Here is a 19,432-nt window from a genome sequence, read left to right on the forward strand (position 1 = left end):
TCTCTCTCTCTCTCTCTCTAAACACCACTAACGATAGCAAGTTGTCTATCTCGAGTGGCAAGTACCTATCGTTTTTTATTCCACTTCGTAATTTATCGCTCACCGTCACCATCATTTCGTACACCTGTGAACACATCGCCGCCACCACCACCACCACCACCACCACTACCACCACCACCTCCGTGTTTGCGTCCATTACCCCCTAAAGTAATGCTATTCCCCAGCTACCACAAAGACAAGGGAGTATATACAGCACCACCTGGACAGTGGATGCCGCTCAGGTAATGTAATCTGAGGGTACGTCTCTTTGGATAGGGCGGTTAGGTCTTGCTGTTGTCCGTGGTAGTGGTGGTGGTGGTGGTGTCACGATACTTCCCACGAACGAACACAAAGGGCTTATCAACAGACTGGCTAAACAACTTATCATTCTCCTCATAGTAACCTGATCCACTCCCCGGTAAGTTACGCCAGTGTGCCGGAGTTTCCTGACGCAGCGGGAACGTCAAAGGCAGCCCACACTATCGCCAGCCCGGCCCGCCAGTGCTTAACAAGGCTCTGCGCAAGGGCAAAGTTCCAGTGTGGCGGTGCGGCGTGTAAAGTCAACCAGCTCTAGAGAACCCAGGCACAAAGTTGGAAGGTGGAGGGAGGTGGAGGAAGGCACGGTGCAGGGGACGGTCATCAGATACCCTGCCGTTAAAGGACACGAGTTATGATGGCCGCAAGACCTCACAAGCTTGCCAGACTTAAAGATCTCCTGCGTCACAAGGTACACAGCATCAGTGCACCTAAAGCCTCAGTCCACAAGGTTTATTTGTGAAGGCCGCGGATGGTTAGTTAGGTTCTCATGGGTCTCTTTCCCCAATGATGCAGAATCCTTGTTAAACATCAGAAATGGAAATATCCTGAGAAGCCTCAAAACTTCAACTACAACATAAAATCAACTGGGATAATAAACCGAAACATTGTGAGAATATAAGAAGACAGTAAGACCCTAACCTAACCTAACCTAACCTAACCTAACCTAACCCTAACCTAACCTAACCCTAACCTAACCTAACTGTAACCTAACCTAACCTAACCTAACCCTAACCTAACCTAACCTAACCCTAACCTAACCCTAACCTAACCTAACCGAACCCTAACCTAACCTAACCGAACCCTAACCTAACCTAACCGAACCCTAACCTAACCTAACACAAAATTAATCGCGATAAAACACCGAAACATTGTGAGAACATAAGGAGACAGTAAGACCCCAGTAAGCCTAAACGTGGCGGTCCTTGTACAGAAAATATATGCCTAAATCTCTATATCCACCTATCATGTCTATCCATAAATCTACCTGGCGTACATTTACCAGAGACCTCCACTCCTTCCCCAAGAGTCACGTTAATAATTACTAGAGTTTACGTATAATTTTCATCCATAAATTTATCTATGGTACATTTAACAGACTCTCGACCCTCTACCCAAAAATAGTCACGTAAATAATCCCAGTAAGTGTTGTGTCTGCGTATCATTTTTATCATAAATTTACCACGCGTACGTTTAGCAGACTTCCTCCACGCTCTGCCCAAGATACCGTCATGTTACTAATCGTTGAGAGTGTTGCTGTTACTGCTTCATCCGTCCCACACCGGCAACCGACAAACAGATAACAAAGCGGAAGATTACAATGGTCCTTGTATTTCTCTTCCGCGTCCAGTAAAGAATTCTCAGCCTCCCGCTTCCCGCCTCGTGCCTCGTGTCTCTTAGTCTGTGAAATTAAAGGGAATACGAAACGTGTCTAAAATCTTTGTCTCGTGGATGAGAAAATGGAGGATTAATTTGTATAACGGAGGTACAGATTAATATAGTACATTCTCTCTCTCTCTCTCTCTCTCTCTCTCTCTCTCTCTCTCTCTCTCTCTCTCTCTCTCTCTCTCTCTCTCTCTCTCTCTCTCTCTCATATCAGTCTGGCAAGAAAATAACGTAAGACAAATCTTTTCAATTAAGGAACATCTTTCCTCGCCTTCCTACCACCCTTCTGCTATTCATTTGTTCCTCTCTCTCTCTCTCTCTCTCTCTCTCTCTCTCTCTCTCTCTCTCTCTCTCTCTCTCTCTCTCTCTCTCTGGGATAAGATATGACCACACATTTGTTCACCCGCATATCCTGACACGTGCACAAGCCAAAGAGAGGAAGCAACGGGAGACAGGGAGATAAACGGCTCTTCTCCTTCCTCTCTCTATCTCCATTAGCCACCTACAATACTCTCTCTCTCTGTCTCTCTCTCTCTCTCTCTCTCTCTCTCTCTCTCTCTCTCTCTCTCTCTCTCTCTCTCTCTCGTGGCATCGCATTTGCTCATTCATCACGGTAATTAATATCTCTCTTCACCTGCCCGTCACTGTCACTTTCTCTCACTTTGTTGCCTCCTCATCATCATCTTTCATCTCTGCTTTTCTTGTCCGTTGTAAATAAATCCTTTCTATCTCTTTCTTTTTCTTCTGCCTCCCACACATTCATCTTCCTTCGCCACCAGATTAACCTTTACTTCTCTTCCATCACCTTTATTCTTCTTAAACTGCACCCTCTGTTCCAAATCTCACCACTACCACTACCACAACTGCCACCTCTCGTCTTCTGCATCCTTCACTCCTCAATTTAACCGCTCGTCTCTAACCCAACGTCATTTCACTACAAGATTACAAGGTTACAAAGAATTGCGAGGGATTTCAAACTGTAATACATTCTTAGATTCTTACGGTGTTGTTTGACTTTACTACACTATACTGAGAAGATTTTATTTCTCGTTGGTGTAAGGTATCAGGTATTATTGACTTACTCTTCGTATCAGTGGTACTACAATGTCTTCGGGCAGCATCACCAAATATTAGCATCTCCCTCCTTGGTTTTTGCTTGCCACATTCTATCATTTCTTCACCTTCAGTTTAATTTATATGCTTTCTATCTAATCTATCCTCGCACACATTACCTTCAAGGATTACGTTTCATTGTGATCTTCCTTAGTTTTCCTTTCTTCATCAATTTAATTCACTTTTTTTTCTCTTCTATCTAAATTCCTACCTTTAGAGATTACGAGTTTCGCTATGATATTTCTTAGCTATCCTTTCTTCACCCTCAGCTTAATTTCCTTTCCTTTCTCTTTCGTCTCCCCTCCTACACCTTACTTCCAATGATTACCACTTTTCTTTCTTCTTCACCCGTGCACATCTTCATAAGTCTACCCTCCATTCATTTTCTACTAACCCTTTGACACATCATCTCCGAACACTACCACATCTATCATCGCCCTTCCTATTATCCTCCCTCCCTCAGCCTTAACCTTCACTACACCTTAACCTACATTCACTCTTAAAAACGCTCTTGCTCTGATCACAACCACCGCCACCAATGTGTCTTCCTCCATCTTAGCCTTGAACAACAACATGGCCAATATGCATAAAATAACGTAGTCTCCCACACACCGCCTCAACACCAGCACTTTCCCATGAGAGGAGCTTCTGCAGACATTCAAACACACACACACACACACACACACACACTACCCCATACAACAATCTCCTCACCAAAGCCATATATTCTCCACAATAGGAACTTCTGTATCCATCAACCCTCCCCATCAACCAACTCACAAACCCGTTATCTTCCCCGCCACAGGAACTTCATAGACCCGAAAACGTTCTACGACATGAACAAACACGTACAGGACATCCTTTTCATCATCGCCGTCAGTAACTCCGTGGTGAATCCAATCATTTACGGCCGCTACTCCATAAGCTGCTGCAGGGGGCTGTGCGACCAGGCAGGGGACTTCTGCTGCCTGTGTTGCTGCTGCTGCGGGCGACGGAGAGGAGGCCGCCATCGTCTTGAATCTCTCGTCCCTCCCCCGACGCCCCACTCGTGTAAGAGCAACGGGAACTGTCAAGGTGAGTATTTTGGAGTGTATTGGAGTGTGCTTGTGAGTGCATGTGTGGAGAGTGCCAGGAGAAAGAGTGAAGGTGAGAGGAACGAGGTGAAAGGATAAAAAGGTCTAGGGATAAAAAGAGTGTGTTGGTGAGGAAATGGATGAAGGTGTGTGTGTGTGTGTGTGTGTGTGTGTGTGTGTGTGTGTGTGTGTGTGTGTGTGTGTGTGTGTGTGTGTGTGTGTGTGTGTGTGTGTGTGTGTAGAAAGGAAAGGTTGAAAAGAGAAAAGTGTCAGTGGCAATAAAAAGCGGAAAGGAAAAGTGGAGGAAAGAGGAACAAATGGAAAGGAAAAGTGAATAAAACGGTAAATGTGTCGACTGATACAAAAAAAAAGTGAAGCAGAGACAAAAAAAAAAGAAAAAAAATGGAATGAGAAAAAGAACCAGTGGGATTAAAGAACACGAAGGGAAAACAAGAAGAAAGACAGTACATGAAAAAGAATAAGTTAAAAGGAGAGAGAGAGAGAGAGAGAGAGAGAGAGAGAGAGAGAGAGAGAGAGAGAGAGAGAGAGAGAGAGAGAGAGAGAGAGAGAGAGAGAGAGAATGTCTGTGAGAATGCAAAAGGAAGGTAAAAGAGAGGGAGAAATGCAGTGCTTCCTTAACGAGTGAGAGGAAACAGGAAATTAAAAGAGAGAGAGAGAGAGAGAGAGAGAGAGAGAGAGAGAGAGAGAGAGAGAGAGAGAGAGAGAGAGAGAGAGAGAGAGAGAGAGAGAGAGAGAGAGAGAGAGAGAGAGAGAGAGAGAGAGAGAGGAGGCAAGGGAAAGTAAAAGTAGACAAGGAAAAATGTAAAAGAAGGAAACACAACAAAGTAAAGGGGAAAAGGATGAGAGACAGCTGCCCCCCTCCGCCCCCCCAAAAAAAAAGTACGTGAGATGAGCAGAGACAGAGGGAAGGAAAAAACAGAGGGAAGAAGGAAAGATTTGGAAGGAAGGAGGGAAGGAGAGGGAGAGATCAAAAAGACTACACTGCAAAAAAAAAGGAAAAAAAAAACAGGGAAGCAAAAACGACAAGAAAAAGGAAATAAAACAGTACTGCAATGGAGGGAAGAAAACGGGAAACTGAAAAGAGAGAGAATGAAAGAGAAAGTGACGGTAAGAAGTGGAGGGAGGAAGATAACGAGCGATAAGACGAAGGAAGGAGACAGCGCGGAGAGTCAAGAGGAAGAGAAGTGCAGGAAGGATTACGGTGAAAAACGATCAGGATAAAATGAGAGAGAGAGAGAGAGAGAGAGAGAGAGAGAGAGAGAGAGAGAGAGAGAGAGAGAGAGAGAGAGAGAGAGAGAGAGAGAATAGGAGGCTGCGAGATTTAAGATACAGAGAAGGAACCTAAGACACACACATACACACACACACACACACACACACACACACACACACACACACACACACATCAGTCCTTCCCTCCACTCCTCCCTCTCAAAGCACAAAGGAGACTAATCCCACAAAAATCTATCCTCCTTGACTTCCTTTAGTGGTGACTTACGAGATGCCGTGCCCAGACTCCCAAAGGTGATCGCGAAATGGAAAACGTAAGTCTCCCCTTCAATAGAAAACGTAGGACGCTCCTTCATTCGTATGGTGAAAGGGAGACGGAAGGAAGGGAAGGTCGTGAGGAAGAGTGAAGGATATGGTGAGAAGGGGGGTGGGGAGAAGAGAATATGGACTAGGAGAGGAGGTACTGGGGGTGAAGGAAGGGGATTGGAGGTATAAGATAAGAAATGGGGAAGAAAGGGAATGAAGGACAGGAGGAGGAGGGAAGGGAAGACGGACTAAGAGAGGAGGTAGTGATGATGGAGAGCGAGATGAGGGAATGGATGAATAAGAAGAGGAATGAGAAAGAAAAGAAGGAATTTAACAGTGAGACTGAAAGCAATGAAGAAGACTGAGTTAAAAAATTTATGAAGGTGATTTAACGAGAAAGTTGATGAAGGAGAGATGATTTAAGGACACCAGGGAGGAAGAGGAGGTAGAGGAGGAGGTGGAGGAGGAGGAGGAGGAGGAGGAGGAGGAGGAGGCGGGAGATCACGTAGAAATAGGAGACGGAGGGAGAGGAGGGGAGAAAAAGGAGAAGTAAAGGAAACATCACGTGATTGAGGAATGGGGGGGGAGAGAGAGAGAGAGAGAGAGAGAGAGAGAGAGAGAGAGAGAGAGAGAGAGAGAGAGAGAGTCGGGGAGATGCACGGAATTAATTTAGTTTTCTTACAATCATGTACAGCGTTTGCATAAGACAGTCATTAGGAAATTCTCTCTCTCTCTCTCTCTCTCTCTCTCTCTCTCTCTCTCTCTCTCTCTCTCTCTCTCTCTCTCTCTCTCTCTCTCTCTCTCTCTCTTTCTAAACACCAATTCCCTTGTGCAATCCTTTCGTAAATGCACATAAAAGAAAAAATGCACGAAATTGCGTTAAAAAGGAAGATGAGATGAGAAACAGAAAGGAAAGAAACGAGAAGACTTGGCTCAGACTGACGGAGGGGAAAGGGACAGACGGAAAATTAACTGTGTGGCGTGACGGACTGGTGAGGTGAAGGGAGAGTGAGAGGGACAGCACAAACACCAGACAAGTATTGAGGTTACGCCTTCAGCCTGAATACTGTGGAGGCAAGTGTGACAAGTTGTAGAGGACCATCAGTTTACGTGTTTATCTCTCTCTCTCTCTCTCTCTCTCTCTCTCTCTCTCTCTCTCTCTCTCTCTCTCTCTCTCTCTCTCTCTGTCTCTCTCTCTCTCTCTTGTACTTCTAACTTTGTAAGCCCAATGTTCTCCATCAAGATAAATTAATTCTAGACCTTTAATACGTGTTACGTTTTTTCTTGAATAAAAAAAGTTATTTATATATGTATTTAGAGCATGCGCGCGCTCGCGTGTGTGTGTGTGTGTGTGTGTGTGTGTGTGTGTGTGTGTGTGTGTGTGTGTGTGTGTGTGTGTGTGTGTGTGTGTGTGTGTGTGTGTGTGTAATGAGGCACTCTCCGTGTCGTGACAAAAATAGTACGTAAGCCGCCGCCGCGCAGCTGACGCACGTGCGGCGCCGCTCTGCCGATCATCTGCCTGACTTGACGAAATGGTGAAGCCACGGCAAACAAATGTTATGACGGTGAGGCAAATGTTAGGGCGAGGAGGCAGAGTGTTTGTTTCACCGGGAGGGAGAGAACGCGGCAGCCGGATGGGTTACATCAACGAGGGACCTTGAACCAGGCGCCCTTCAGACCCAGACCTCCTTTATTACACAGGGGAAGACAAAGCAGCACCAGACCTGTTGACCCTAATGAAAGTATGATGAGCTACACTATCTGAAGTGAGAGATGTGGGGAGAGCAAAGGCGCAGGCTACTTTATGATATAGCGTAACCTGATTACTAAGTCCACTCTACTGACCTGAATGCCAGCACAGCATGAGTGACGGCTTAGAAGGCCAGCCAGGCGAGCAGTCCTTGATCTAGTTTGTGTGGGAATCAGTGAAATGACACGTGGCCATTGATGACCCGCAATTCCAGCAGTGATCGTCTTCCTGAAAGCACCCGTCCGCCTCTTCAGGCCGCGGCTTGACATCCATTCCTCGCAGACACTGACAAAAACTTCCAGCGCAAGATCCAGATATTCGTCCTTCTGCACAGATATCGTCATCACCTGCCGTAAAACACGTGCGGTGACCTGTGCCTCGAGTGACCTCATTACGAGATCACAAAGTTATGCATCACGCCGCCGAGGTAATGGCTGAAGCTCCTGAGCTCCTAAGCCCGCGTCACTAAAAGTTACCGACTGTCTCCTCTGGCAAGTCTCAAAACTCCTGGACTTCGCTTTTGACCCTGATACTCGTATTACCGCCCCCTGTCCCGCCACAAGTGGTCAGTGGCTGCCCCGCTGTGAGGACAGTCAGCGCTGTTAAAAATCATGTTTGCATAACAACATGTATGAAACATTATCGTGACGCATTTAAGTGAATCGCACGAGGAAATAATTTTAAAACCTTGATTTCAGCAATAACATACAGGGACCACTCCTGGATGACGGTGCTAGCTGTGAACACTGTGGTAATTACTGACTACAAGATGAGGATGCTGCCAGCGCGGTGCGTGAGTGCATCCGTGAGTCGCCCTGGCCTCGGCGCCACACGGACGAGGCACCGATCTGAATAACTTGTGGCCGTCAACTGTATCACGCATTTATTTGCTTCGTCCAACAGGAAGTTATAACTTTCCCGTGATTGGCGCGTCTGTTAACTCTGTGCTGATGACATGCAATCAGACAATGCACTCGTATCTTCGTGAGGCATCGACATGCTGGTGGGTGGCGGGGCACAGAAGAGAAGCCAACATGTAACAATTCACCACCACCACCACCACCACCACCACCAGCGAGTCCTTTGGCTCGCGGCGTGGGGGGCGGACACCTGTTGCTCGCCGGCACAGCGCACAGCACAGCACACAGGGTGGCTTACAGTAAGAGTATTTGACGTGGTAGTTGAAGCAACTGAACTGCATACACAGATACGTGGCGGAAGTACACACTGCATTCCCTCACTGCGTCACCTATACCACCACACCAAGACCGGCAGCTGTCAATACAGGCTTGTTAACACGACCATAACGTGGCTGGTGGAGTGACGTTTACGGAACTACGTGATGGCTACTCACGAAGCACTTCATCAAGACACCAGGGGACACCATTGCAATAAACTCCTCGCAAAACAATAGGCAAGTCTATTCACATCAGCCTGGTGAGGACCTGTATTCAGAAACGCTTTACTCTCTCACCACGACTATTTTCAAAGGCCACAGAGATGATTAGCCGGGTTCTCAAGAGTGTTTCTCCTGTTCATAATGTAAAAATATTATTAATTTGTCACTAGAACCGTAAAAACATCCTGAAAATACCGCCTTTGGAGAATAGTGGAAGCCCCGCCAGAAGTGTTTCACAGTATGCTCCTTAGCCTTACTCTCGCCACCCAGCCACCATTAATTAAATAACTCCCTTTGTTGGCAAACTCCAAACCTAGAGGAATGGCGTTGCTTAGCTGATCCACGCGCTGACTGTCATGCCTCACGCCGGGACGCAGAGAGTAGGGAGATAAGTGGGTAGATGAGGGAGCCATTCATCGTGCTGAGCTAAACAGACTAATGATGGTCCGCGCTGACACGTTTGACAGCAGCCCTAATGCCAGCCTTTCTGCACCACCTCACGCCACATATTACGGCGATGCATCACTCCGGTACAAATGACGGCGCCCGACAGGTTCTGACGTCTGTATGTAAACCGGGACGTCATTGTTAGGCTGTTGTTCTTGTTACTGTTGTTGTGTTGTTGTTGTTGTTGTTGTTGTTAATATTATCACTAGTTATTACCAGAAGTAGTAGTAGTAGTAGTAGTAGTAGTAGTAGTAGTATATTTTCATTACTATTTCTGTTTAGTGTATCACGAAGCACAGGTTAAAAAAATTGAGAGAGAGAGAGAGAGAGAGAGAGAGAGAGAGAGAGAGAGAGAGAGAGAGAGAGAGAGAGAGAGAGAGAGAGAGAGAGAGAGAGAAACCGACCATTAGCAGGGAATTCAACCACCAAACTTCTGACATAGTTCAATACGCGACTGAATATATATTTTTAAAGCACTTCTGAACTATTGACAATTCCAACACACCCTGTAGGTTTATGAGGCCCTAAAAGTACAGCAGGACACAAGCATGACATCTGGCGGGGAGCTGAGGTAAGAGGAAGCCCATGGGGGTGAGGACGACATGACAATCACGGGCAAAACTTTATAGTCTTGAAAACTTTACCGCCGAAGACAGTTTCTCATTCCGCAAAGTTTTCATTGTCATAAAACATACGTGATTTACATAATTGCTTTTCAGGGAGAGGGTAATTTCGTGGATGGCACAAACAGAGAAAACATACAGAGTAAATTTTCATATTGAGTGAAATTTGACGAAAGTTTAATAGTTTTGTCAACTCGGCGCTCTAAAATGGGGAAAAAAAAAAAGATTGAAAGAAGCATTTTTCATTTTTTTTTTTTCCGCGGAAGTGAATTGGATTTTTTTATTATCATTTATCGTGACATTTATTAATCTGTCTTTTCATTTTCATTTACTTATCTATACACTTACTTTTTATTTATTCTCATTTCTTTTCCATCTCTCTCTCTCTCTCTCTCTCTCTCTCTCTCTCTCTCTCTCTCTCTCTCTCTCTCTCTTTCTTCATCTATCTGTACAGCTATTTCGTTTCACTTCTCGTTTATTTTTAGGTTTACATCTTATTTATCTACTATTTTTACTTATTTACCTATCCATTCATATTTACTGCGGTGGCGGCGTCCGGATACGTCGTAACGCGCCAGTACATAGTCTGAAATCTGTTGCTGCGTATCATCCCTTTTACATGACGCAACAATCCCACCCCCACTCTCTCTCTCTCTCTCTCTCTCTCTCTCTCTCTCTCTCTCTCTCTCTCTCTCTCTGTCACATTGAACATCCAGAAGTACCCGTAAAACCACAGCACAAAACTATGCACATAAAACTTTCAATTGGAATAAAGTCATTTTTTTCCACTTATCACATTACCAGACGGCACTGACGGATGAGAGAGAGAGAGAGAGAGAGAGAGAGAGAGAGAGAGAGAGAGAGAGAGAGAGAGAGAGAGAGAGAGAGAGAGAGAGAGGGGCTCGCTGCTTGACAAAAATCTTGGGTCTTTTCCCTCCTACTCATCCACGTCCCATCTTCCCGTTCTCTCCTCATTAGCGACACGTTTAGAGTGAAAAAGGAGGAGGAGGAGGAGGAGGAGGAGGAGGAGGAGGAGGAGGAGGAGGAGGAATGACCTGCCAAAAGACGGCGAGAAAGGAAGGAAAATATAAAAGTACCAAGGGAGGAGAATGTTTTAGTGGGAGAACGCTAACAAAGGAACACAAGGTAAAGTAAAGGAAGAACAAGTAGCAGTAGATGTTTTGGCCCTTGTAAAGTTGTGATGAGCTGCACTGTATAGGCTAAAGTGAAACTGGTGGATGAGTATTAGAGGGATGAATGACCGATTAGCGCTGTAAACTTTTCAATGACTGACTGAATGAATGAACAAGTGGCTGATTGAACGACCGACTGACTGACTGAACGAATGACTAAATGAATGAATAGTGAAATGACTGACTGATTAACTGACTGACTTGCTGACTGAATGATTAAATGATTAAAATTGAATTAAATGATTGATTGAATGACCAACTACCTGACTAAATTGCTGACTAACCGAATGGCAAATTAACCAATTAACTATCTAACAGGTTAGTTTCCTGATAGTTGAGACAAACTAATCCATTTAACTTTGGAGTGTGCAGTATCTCTCTCTCTCTCTCTCTCTCTCTCTCTCTCTCTCTCTCTCTCTCTCTCTCTCTCTCTCTCTCTCTCTCTCTCTCTCTCTCTCTCTCTCTCTTACTTGGCCTCTAAAGATCAAGGGACACTCACCTGTGGAAAATGTAATTAGGAGACAGGTAAAAATGCACGAATCAACAGTGAACAAGAAATGACGCTGAAAAATAAAACTCCCAGAAAAAAAAAACAATTAAATATCGCGACTGTTGTCACGAAATGCATCAAATTTTACCTCGATAACTGATTACAATATAGCGAGGTAAAAAAAAATAGGTAACAAGTGGTAATATTCTGTAATCTAATATCCTAAAGCCTCGTTCGTTTTATTTGTATATATATTTTTAAGTGGTGGTGGTGGTGGTGGTAGCAGTAGTAGTAGTAGCAGCAGTAGTAGTAGTAGTAGTAGTAGTAGTAGTAGTATTGTCAATCTAGTTATATATTAATCAGTATCATCCGTACATTTATTCACATTAATCTCACCACCATCATTTTGTTCGTTGTTGTGTTTGCGAGCGTTGTCTCCGCCCTTCAACCCTTTCACAAACCACAGAAGAAACCAGAGACTCCTCCCTCGCGCGGCAGGTTGGTGGGGCGCCGGGCCGCTTTGATGCTAGGGTAAGTGGTTCTTTTGAGACGTGTAAGTCTGTACGGGACAAAGTTAAAGAGCTTCCTTTCTATCGTGTGACATCAAAGCTAACAAAACGTAGGAGCTTCAAAGGCTGCGGAGGCAAGACACGGTGCGGGGAGGGAGGGGGAAGGAGGACTCCCATTAAAGGTGGAAAATTCAAGTTGAAAGAGTGATTACTAATGAATCTTCCACCAACAGTCGTAACTGTGTTCCTTACGTAACAGACATGTAAGACTCAGAGACCTTTCTTCTGCAGCTTACGTAAGGCAAACAAAGAAGCGAACTGGTGAAGAATACAAAGAAGAAAGTCGCGATTGTTTGGCACAGAGAAGAGAAACAGGGTGGTAACACGCAGGACAAAGACTAAACACGAGCTGAGAGAGGCGTAGGAAAAATACACATAATATTTACAGCTACGGATGACAATGAGGAAGACAAAGTGGCATAGAAACTTATGCAACCATGCTACCAAAAAAAAAAAAAAGATAAAAAAAGATAAAAAAAAAGTGTAAAATGAGACTTGACAAAAGAACTGACGCCACAAAGGACAAAAAAAAAAAAAATGACATTACTGTTATAAAAAAGATAAAAACACGGGTGGGCCGTTCACTGGACAAAAAATAGAAAACGGGTGACATGAAAACGACGCAACAAAAACACTACTAGCTGTTAATTAAAAGAAAATGACGAGGGGAAAAATATACATAGTGGGAACACATTATCTCCTCTTGCCTGGGTACTTGTGAGTATTTGTGAAGAGTAACGAGAGAGAAACTACTGGACTATCTCGACGAAGAGTACGCACAGGGAATCAAAGAAGTTATTGTTTCCAGAATCTTGAGGGAGTTCCGTAAACTTACTGGGAAAACCTGTATCAGAGACGTTACTTTGATGGTTTTTGTGGTGGAACATTTTAAGTCAAAGCACGTATTTTTAAACATTTCGGCGTCTTACCCTGACTGACTACCTTAACAGCCTTCAGTGGAAGCTATTAGGGATCTTCGAGGATGTCTTCATGAATTTAGTGATAGTTTAACAAGGATTCTACATTGTGAACGGGGAAAAACACTAAAAAACCAGTAATCATCATTCACGCCTTTGAAAATAGTCGATATGAGAGAACAAAGCGTTTCATGATACAAGCTTCAATACTAAATGGTTTATATCACACGAAGCAGAATATGGAAACTGTGAGAGGTGCCCTTGCCTCGCCTCACGACCGGCAGCGTCTCTCCCAAACTCAATCCTGCAATCCACCTTCATCTCACTCTCCATACCTACGCATCCCTTCACCTCACCTTCAATATCTGTGCCTCCAATCTAGCCTTCCCACTTTCACGAGGCAGGAGAATTACAACACTTCACTGATCCACCACCTGTACTGGACAATGACAGGTGTGTGTGAAAAAAGAATGAAAAAAAATCCCCATCAGTGAATGCATGCTGCTTCAAACACCTGCTGTGATAAATTACTGCACTACAAAACACATCAAAGACTTCCAGGAGCTGCATATCTAGCTCTCTCAACAATGCATAGCGAGGCGGCGAGGCAGGACAGCAGCTGGCTCGGCTTAATGAAAACACCGTCCTTGCAGCTCACTAATGCCGGCACGTAAAGAGGAGCCGCGCAACACACGTGCACTCCTCCACAGGGAGAAGCTCGGGGTACTACTGGGAAAACTGTAATCTGGCTTAAGAAATGCATGGAAAAAAATAAATAAAACTGAATGATTTAGACGGCTGACAAAAGTGCTGATCATCATGTAAAAAAACTGACACACACAGACACAAACACACACACACACAAATTTGCGGGCTTATATCAGATTAGAGTTTTCTGAATAGTACGTCTATATCAGCTTTCCATGAGCCCGCTGTAAATCGTTCGCCGTGTTACGTACAATGCTTCAGCACACTCGCCGTAACACGTGCATTACTCGAAAAGTCGCTGCTCGTGGTACAGTGGCGATCAAATATCCGGTAATTTCTACACTTATCTTTACTGTGCTAAGCGTCTCCCACGAGTCTTAAGACGACTGATCTCTTCACAGTCCCGTTCCCGTATAAAACCTGGCAATTGAAACATTCTTCGCATACGAGAGGACCTGAGACTGCGGGAAAATTCCTCAACACAGTGCATGCAAGTGTGGAATGTTACTTGACGTGTGATTACCTCTGCCCTCCACACTCCACTGAGGACGCGACCACACAGGACACGGGTCGGCATTACGCAATGAGGATGTTGCCTCCTCGAGGGACGGATCAGTGGCGAAAGAAAGGCAGAAGGCACGTGGAGAGCGCATACCTCCCCCAGTGCCAGGGAATATGAAATATCTCGAACATTCTCCGTGGATTTAAACGAGAAATGAAATAGAGTGAAGCCGCCGGGCGACCTGAGGGAGACAAGAAAATCCTGCACCCATACACGTCTATACCGAGATCCGCCGTGAAATCTAATCAATTGTTTCCTAACACACGGTTCACCATCCTCAACAATTTTACAGGAATTCAATGAGTATTTCCTGAGATACCAGATGGACGGGAAAAAAAAAAAGACAAAGAAGAGAAAGAAAAGGAATCAATTTGTCGGGAATATAAGTCAATATTTCCTCCAATTTGTTATCACAGAGAAAACAAACTCCAACAAGAAACGTCAGTTTGAATGTAAGTTTCTGAGAGGCTCAAACACACCCAGTGAAGCATCAAGTACGAGATTAAACAGAGTACGCGCTCTCCAAAAAGGGTTTCCGTAAGCAGCGCTGGGTAATTTGAGATTACATTCAGCACATGGATGAGCGGATGAAGGGAACGTGTGTGTGTGTGTGTGTGTGTGTGTGTGTGTGTGTGTGTGTGTGTGTGTGTGTGTGTGTGTGTGTGTGTGTGTGTGTGTGTGTGTGTGTGTGTGTGTGTGTGTGTGTGTGTGTGTGTGTGTGTGTGTGTGTGTGTGTGTGTGTGTGTGTGTGTGTGTGTGTGTGTGTGTGTGTGTGTGTGTGTGTGTGTGTGTGTGTGTGTGTGTGTGTGTGTGTGTGTGTGTGTGTGTGTGTGTGTGTGTGTCTGTGCGCGCGCTTTGAATAATTTCTTTAATAAGTATTTCTCCATTCTTTCTTTCCCTTCCTTCATCCTTCCCTCTCCTTGCTCCCGTTCCTCCCTCTACTCCTCCATCCCTCCCTCCATCCACCCTTCCTTTCCTCTCCTTACCTCCAACACTATACCACCTTTACTCCTTTCCTCTCCTTGCATCCCTCCCTTCATCTGTCCCAATTCCTTTCACTCTGTCTCCCTCCCTCTCCCTCTCCCTCTCTCCCAGCAGGTTCAGCAGCCAACACGCGCAGCACCGTATACAACTCAACGAGGGACAGGCGAGCCATGGGAGTCATGCTTCAGGTGAGCGAGGCGGGGGTGAGAGGGAAGGGAGGGGAGAGTAAGGCGCAGAAAGAGAAAGATGCTTGAATATATTTGGAGAAAAGGAGAGAAGTTTACGAAATGGGCACAGAGACGGATAATGAATGGTGAAGGGAAGGGAGGAAAAGGAGAAGAGGAATGAAAATGAATGATGAAGAGAAGGAAGGGAAAGGAGAAGAGGAAAGATAATGAATGATGGAGGGAAGGGAGGGAGAGGAAAGAGAAGGAAACATGAAAGGAAGGAGAAGAGAGAGAGAGAGAGAGAGAGAGAGAGAGAGAGAGAGAGAGAGAGAGAGAGAGAGAGAGAGAGAGAGAGAGAGAGAGAGAGAGAGAGAGAGAGAGAGAAAGGAAAGCTACAGAGAAGAAAATTATACTAAAATACAGAAATGTGAAGGAAAAGAAGATCAGGAAACAGATAAGAAAGGGTGCAAGAAAGGGGAATATGGAAGAAGGGAAGAAGATAAAGAAGAAACAAGGAAACAGGAAAGGGAAGAGAAGGAAAGGAAGAGAGGGAAGGAAAAGGACCTGCACATAAGTAGATTAGGAGCGAAGGATGGAAAATAGGAAGATCGATAGAAAGCAGAGACGTAAGAAAGGAGAGAAGGAAGAGGGAAGGGAGAAATAAAAGGGAAATGGTGATAATTAAGGGGAACTACATAAGAAGTGAAAAAATAGAAAGGTACAGGGATAAAGAGATATAGGAGGAAGGGAAGTAAGGAAGAAGGAAGAGAAAAGAAGGAAGGAATAAAGGAAGAGAATCATGTTTAACAGAAGTAGATAACGAAGAAAGGATGAAAAGCAGATAAAACAGAATGGGGAAGAGGAAGAAAAATGAAAGGGAAAAGTAAAACAAAGAATAAAAGAAAAAAAAAAGGAGAAAGACATTTAAAGGAAAGGAAAATTAAGTAGATGACGGAAGACGGAGATAGGAGAGAGACGGAGAAGAGAAATGGAAGGGAATAAGCAGGAAAGGAGAGAACGGGTTATCGGATTGAGGCAGGGAGAGGGAGAGGGAGAGGGAGAGGGAGAGAGGGGGAGGGAGAGAAGTATCAGGAGGGAGGGGAGGGATTGAAGGGATGTAGGAGGAAAGCTTAATAAGAGGGAGAGAAAGGATAGTGTCAGACGTGGAGAGAAAGAGGGGGGAAGGAAGAAAAGAAGGAAGGAAGGAAGGAAGGAAGGAAGGAAGGAAGGAAGGAAGGAAGGAAGGAAGGAAGGAAGGAAGGAAGGAAGGAAGGAAGGAAGGAAGGAGGGAAATACATTAGAGATAGAGTGGGCGAGAGAGAGAGAGAGAGAGAGAGAGAGAGAGAGAGAGAGAGAGAGAGAGAGAGAGAGAGAGAGAGAGAGAGAGAGAGAGAGAAGGAAATTGAGAAAGGGAGAAGCTGGAAGGATTTAATGAATTTAGCAGGTAGAGGAGGAGGCAGGGAGAGAAGAAGGCAGGAAAGGAGAGAAGGAAGGAGGGAGAGAAGCAAGGAAGGAGGTGAGGGGGGGGGGTTGTAGCCTGATAAGAGTTCCATCACAATCTCATAAGCATCAACATGAACGTTCTTAACAGGCGGAAGCAATTTGTAAACCTTGCCATTAATCTGTTGAGAAACACAAGAACATGTCAAAACTTGTCTTATCATCTCTCTCTCTCTCTCTCTCTCTCTCTCTCTCTCTCTCTCTCTCTCTCTCTCTCTCTCTCACATTGTCAACAACACTCCATTATCTTCCTTTTTTCTCCCTGTCATCTCTATTTTTCATTCACACTGGTTTCTCTCTCTCTCTCTCTCTCTCTCTCTCTCTCTCTCTCTCTCTCTCTCTCTCTCTCTCTCTCTCTCATCCTGTCTCCTCTTCTGTTGCTTACTTTCCCTTCCCTCTTCACTTTTTCCTCCTTCTCTTTCTCCTCACATTCTCTCTCTTCCTCTTCCTTGTCATTTTCTTCTCTCCCTTCCTCCTCCACTTTTTCCCCTTCCGTCCCTTCCTCCTTCCCGTCCTCATTTTGTTTCCTCCTCCTCCTCCTCCTCCTCCTCCTCCTCCTCCTCCTCCTCCTCACCGTCCGTTCCTTCCTCGTTTCTATCCTAATCTTTTCTTTCCTCTTCTTTCTCATCCTCATCTTTTCTTTTCTTCTCTTCTAAATTCTCACATTTCTCTCCTTCCTTCTTATCCTTATTTCATCTCTCTTCTCCTACGCCTTATTTTTTCTCCTTTTATCATAATCTGCGCCTTTCTTCCTCAGCCAACACATTTCTTATCTGATCTCTCTCTCTCTCTCTCTCTCTCTCTCTCTCTCTCTCTCTCTCTCTCTCTCTCTCTCTCTCTCTCTCTCTCTCTCTCTCTCTCTCTCTCTCTCTCCCCATTCCCTTCACCTGAATCTCATGCATATTTTTCTTTCTCCCCTGTTACTCGAAATTTCCTCTTGTTACCTCTACGCCTCTTCTTCCTCCTTTCCTTTGTCCCTTCCTATTTTTCCTCTTCTTTCTCACTCTATTCTGTTCCATTCTTTCTTTCTCGTTCTTTCCGTCTCCACTGTTCACTACCGATTTACTCTCTCTCTCTCTCTCTCTCTCTCTCTCTCTCTCTCTCTCTCTCTCTCTCTCTCTCTCTCTCTCTCTCTCTCTTAGCAGCTTACCAAACGTTATTTTTCTCTCCTACTTCCCTTCCTTTCCCCACAAACAAGGACAAAAGAATAACTATTTATAACAATAGTATATAAGAAGAGAGTGGTGGTTTTAAAGTCTGCTAATATTTAATAAAAGATCTCATGGCATATCATTATAACTTGTGAACATAAATAAGAGGGCTAAGGTAGGACAGGAAAATAGGAGCTTAATCTTAGATCCTTTTCATATATTTGTTTTGTTAAAGATACGTAAATAATGGGAGGGTATTTTTTTTATTTTTTTTTATTTATTTTTTTTTTTTGTGTGTGTGTATGTGTGTTTATGAAGGGGAGGGGAAGAATGTGAATAGAAGTAAGAAGGAGTTTGAATTATTTCTACATACGTGCTGTGTTTTATAATGTTTGTTGTTGTTGTTGTTGTTGTTGTTGTTGTTGTTGTTGTTGTTATTATATTTGCTGGTTCTTGTGTTTTGATGTATGTCTGTTTTTTTTTTATTTGCCATTATTGTTTTATTTATACGTTTTCTCTCTCTCTCTCTCTCTCTCTCTCTCTCTCTCTCTCTCTCTCTCTCTCTCTCTCTCTCTCTCTCTCTCTCTCTCTCTCACTTTATTTGCTTCCTCTTTTTTTCCTTCTCTCTCTCTCTCTCTCTCTCTCTCTCTCTCTCTCTCTCTCTCTCTCTCTCTCTCTCTCTCTCTCTCTCTCTCTCTCTCTCTCTCTCTCTCTCTCTCTCGGGAACGTAACCCTTTCGCCCTAGTGCCAGGTGTGTGTGTCCTCCCCGTCAGGTAAAGATGAGGTCACTACTTCGGGACTGGAACAGAACCTCACACAAGTCACACGAGGGGGCGGAAATGGCCACAATGGTACCCCTGTCCCTCCCCTTCCCTCCTCCCCCTAAGAACCTCCCCTCCACCCCCACCGTCGGCCGCCCCCTCCTCGCTGCCCGCCCCTGGAAACGCACTCCGAGGAAGCTGACGTGTCCTCGGGCTACGGGTCCTGCCACGCTCACTCCTTCAGAAGTCACCACGACCCGATCACTTTGGATCACCCACGCCCGCCAGTGTGGGAGAATCACCACTCTTGCTAGTGTTACGATTCCGCCTCCGTTTTCTCTTCCCCTCTACCCCCTCCACTCAAGTTCGCATCCCCTCCGTCTCTAAGTGTCGTTCCTCCCAGTGATTTCTTTCCTCTTCCTCCTTTCTCTCCTTGATGTCACTGGCCGCTCTCACTCTCCCAGTTAGTGCTGTGAGACGTCCCTCCCTCTACCTCTGTTTCTCATTGCCACATATCTCCACTCTCCCTCTGTCCCCTGACCTCAAACATATCTTCCCCTCCCTCCTCTCCCTCCCCTCAGTGCTGTAAATTTCGACGCCCTCACGACCAATAACACTCCGCCTCTCCCGTCATTCCCCTCCATAAGTGCCCCCACTTCTCTCAATTTCCACCCGACATGCATTGCCACAAAATGAGTCTTGACGGTAACTAGGAATTGAGATTGAAG

General features: G+C 45.0%; 1 protein-coding gene across 1 annotated transcript in view; it reads left to right on the top strand.

Annotated features, from left to right (window-relative positions):
- Positions 1–19,432, top strand: part of LOC135089456 (adipokinetic hormone/corazonin-related peptide receptor variant I-like) — a 43,248-nt gene that overhangs the window by 22,042 nt on the left and 1,774 nt on the right. The window contains 3 exon segments of the mRNA XM_063985035.1: positions 3,659–3,927; positions 15,237–15,313; positions 18,717–19,432. The exon segment at positions 18,717–19,432 is cut by the window's right edge and continues 1,774 nt beyond it. Coding sequence (XP_063841105.1) covers positions 3,659–3,927; positions 15,237–15,313; positions 18,717–19,091 — 721 coding nt within the window. The 3' untranslated portion in view covers positions 19,092–19,432.

Source organism: Scylla paramamosain, chromosome 33 (assembly GCF_035594125.1).
Source record: "Scylla paramamosain isolate STU-SP2022 chromosome 33, ASM3559412v1, whole genome shotgun sequence".
Taxonomy (NCBI): Eukaryota; Metazoa; Arthropoda; class Malacostraca; order Decapoda; family Portunidae; genus Scylla; species Scylla paramamosain.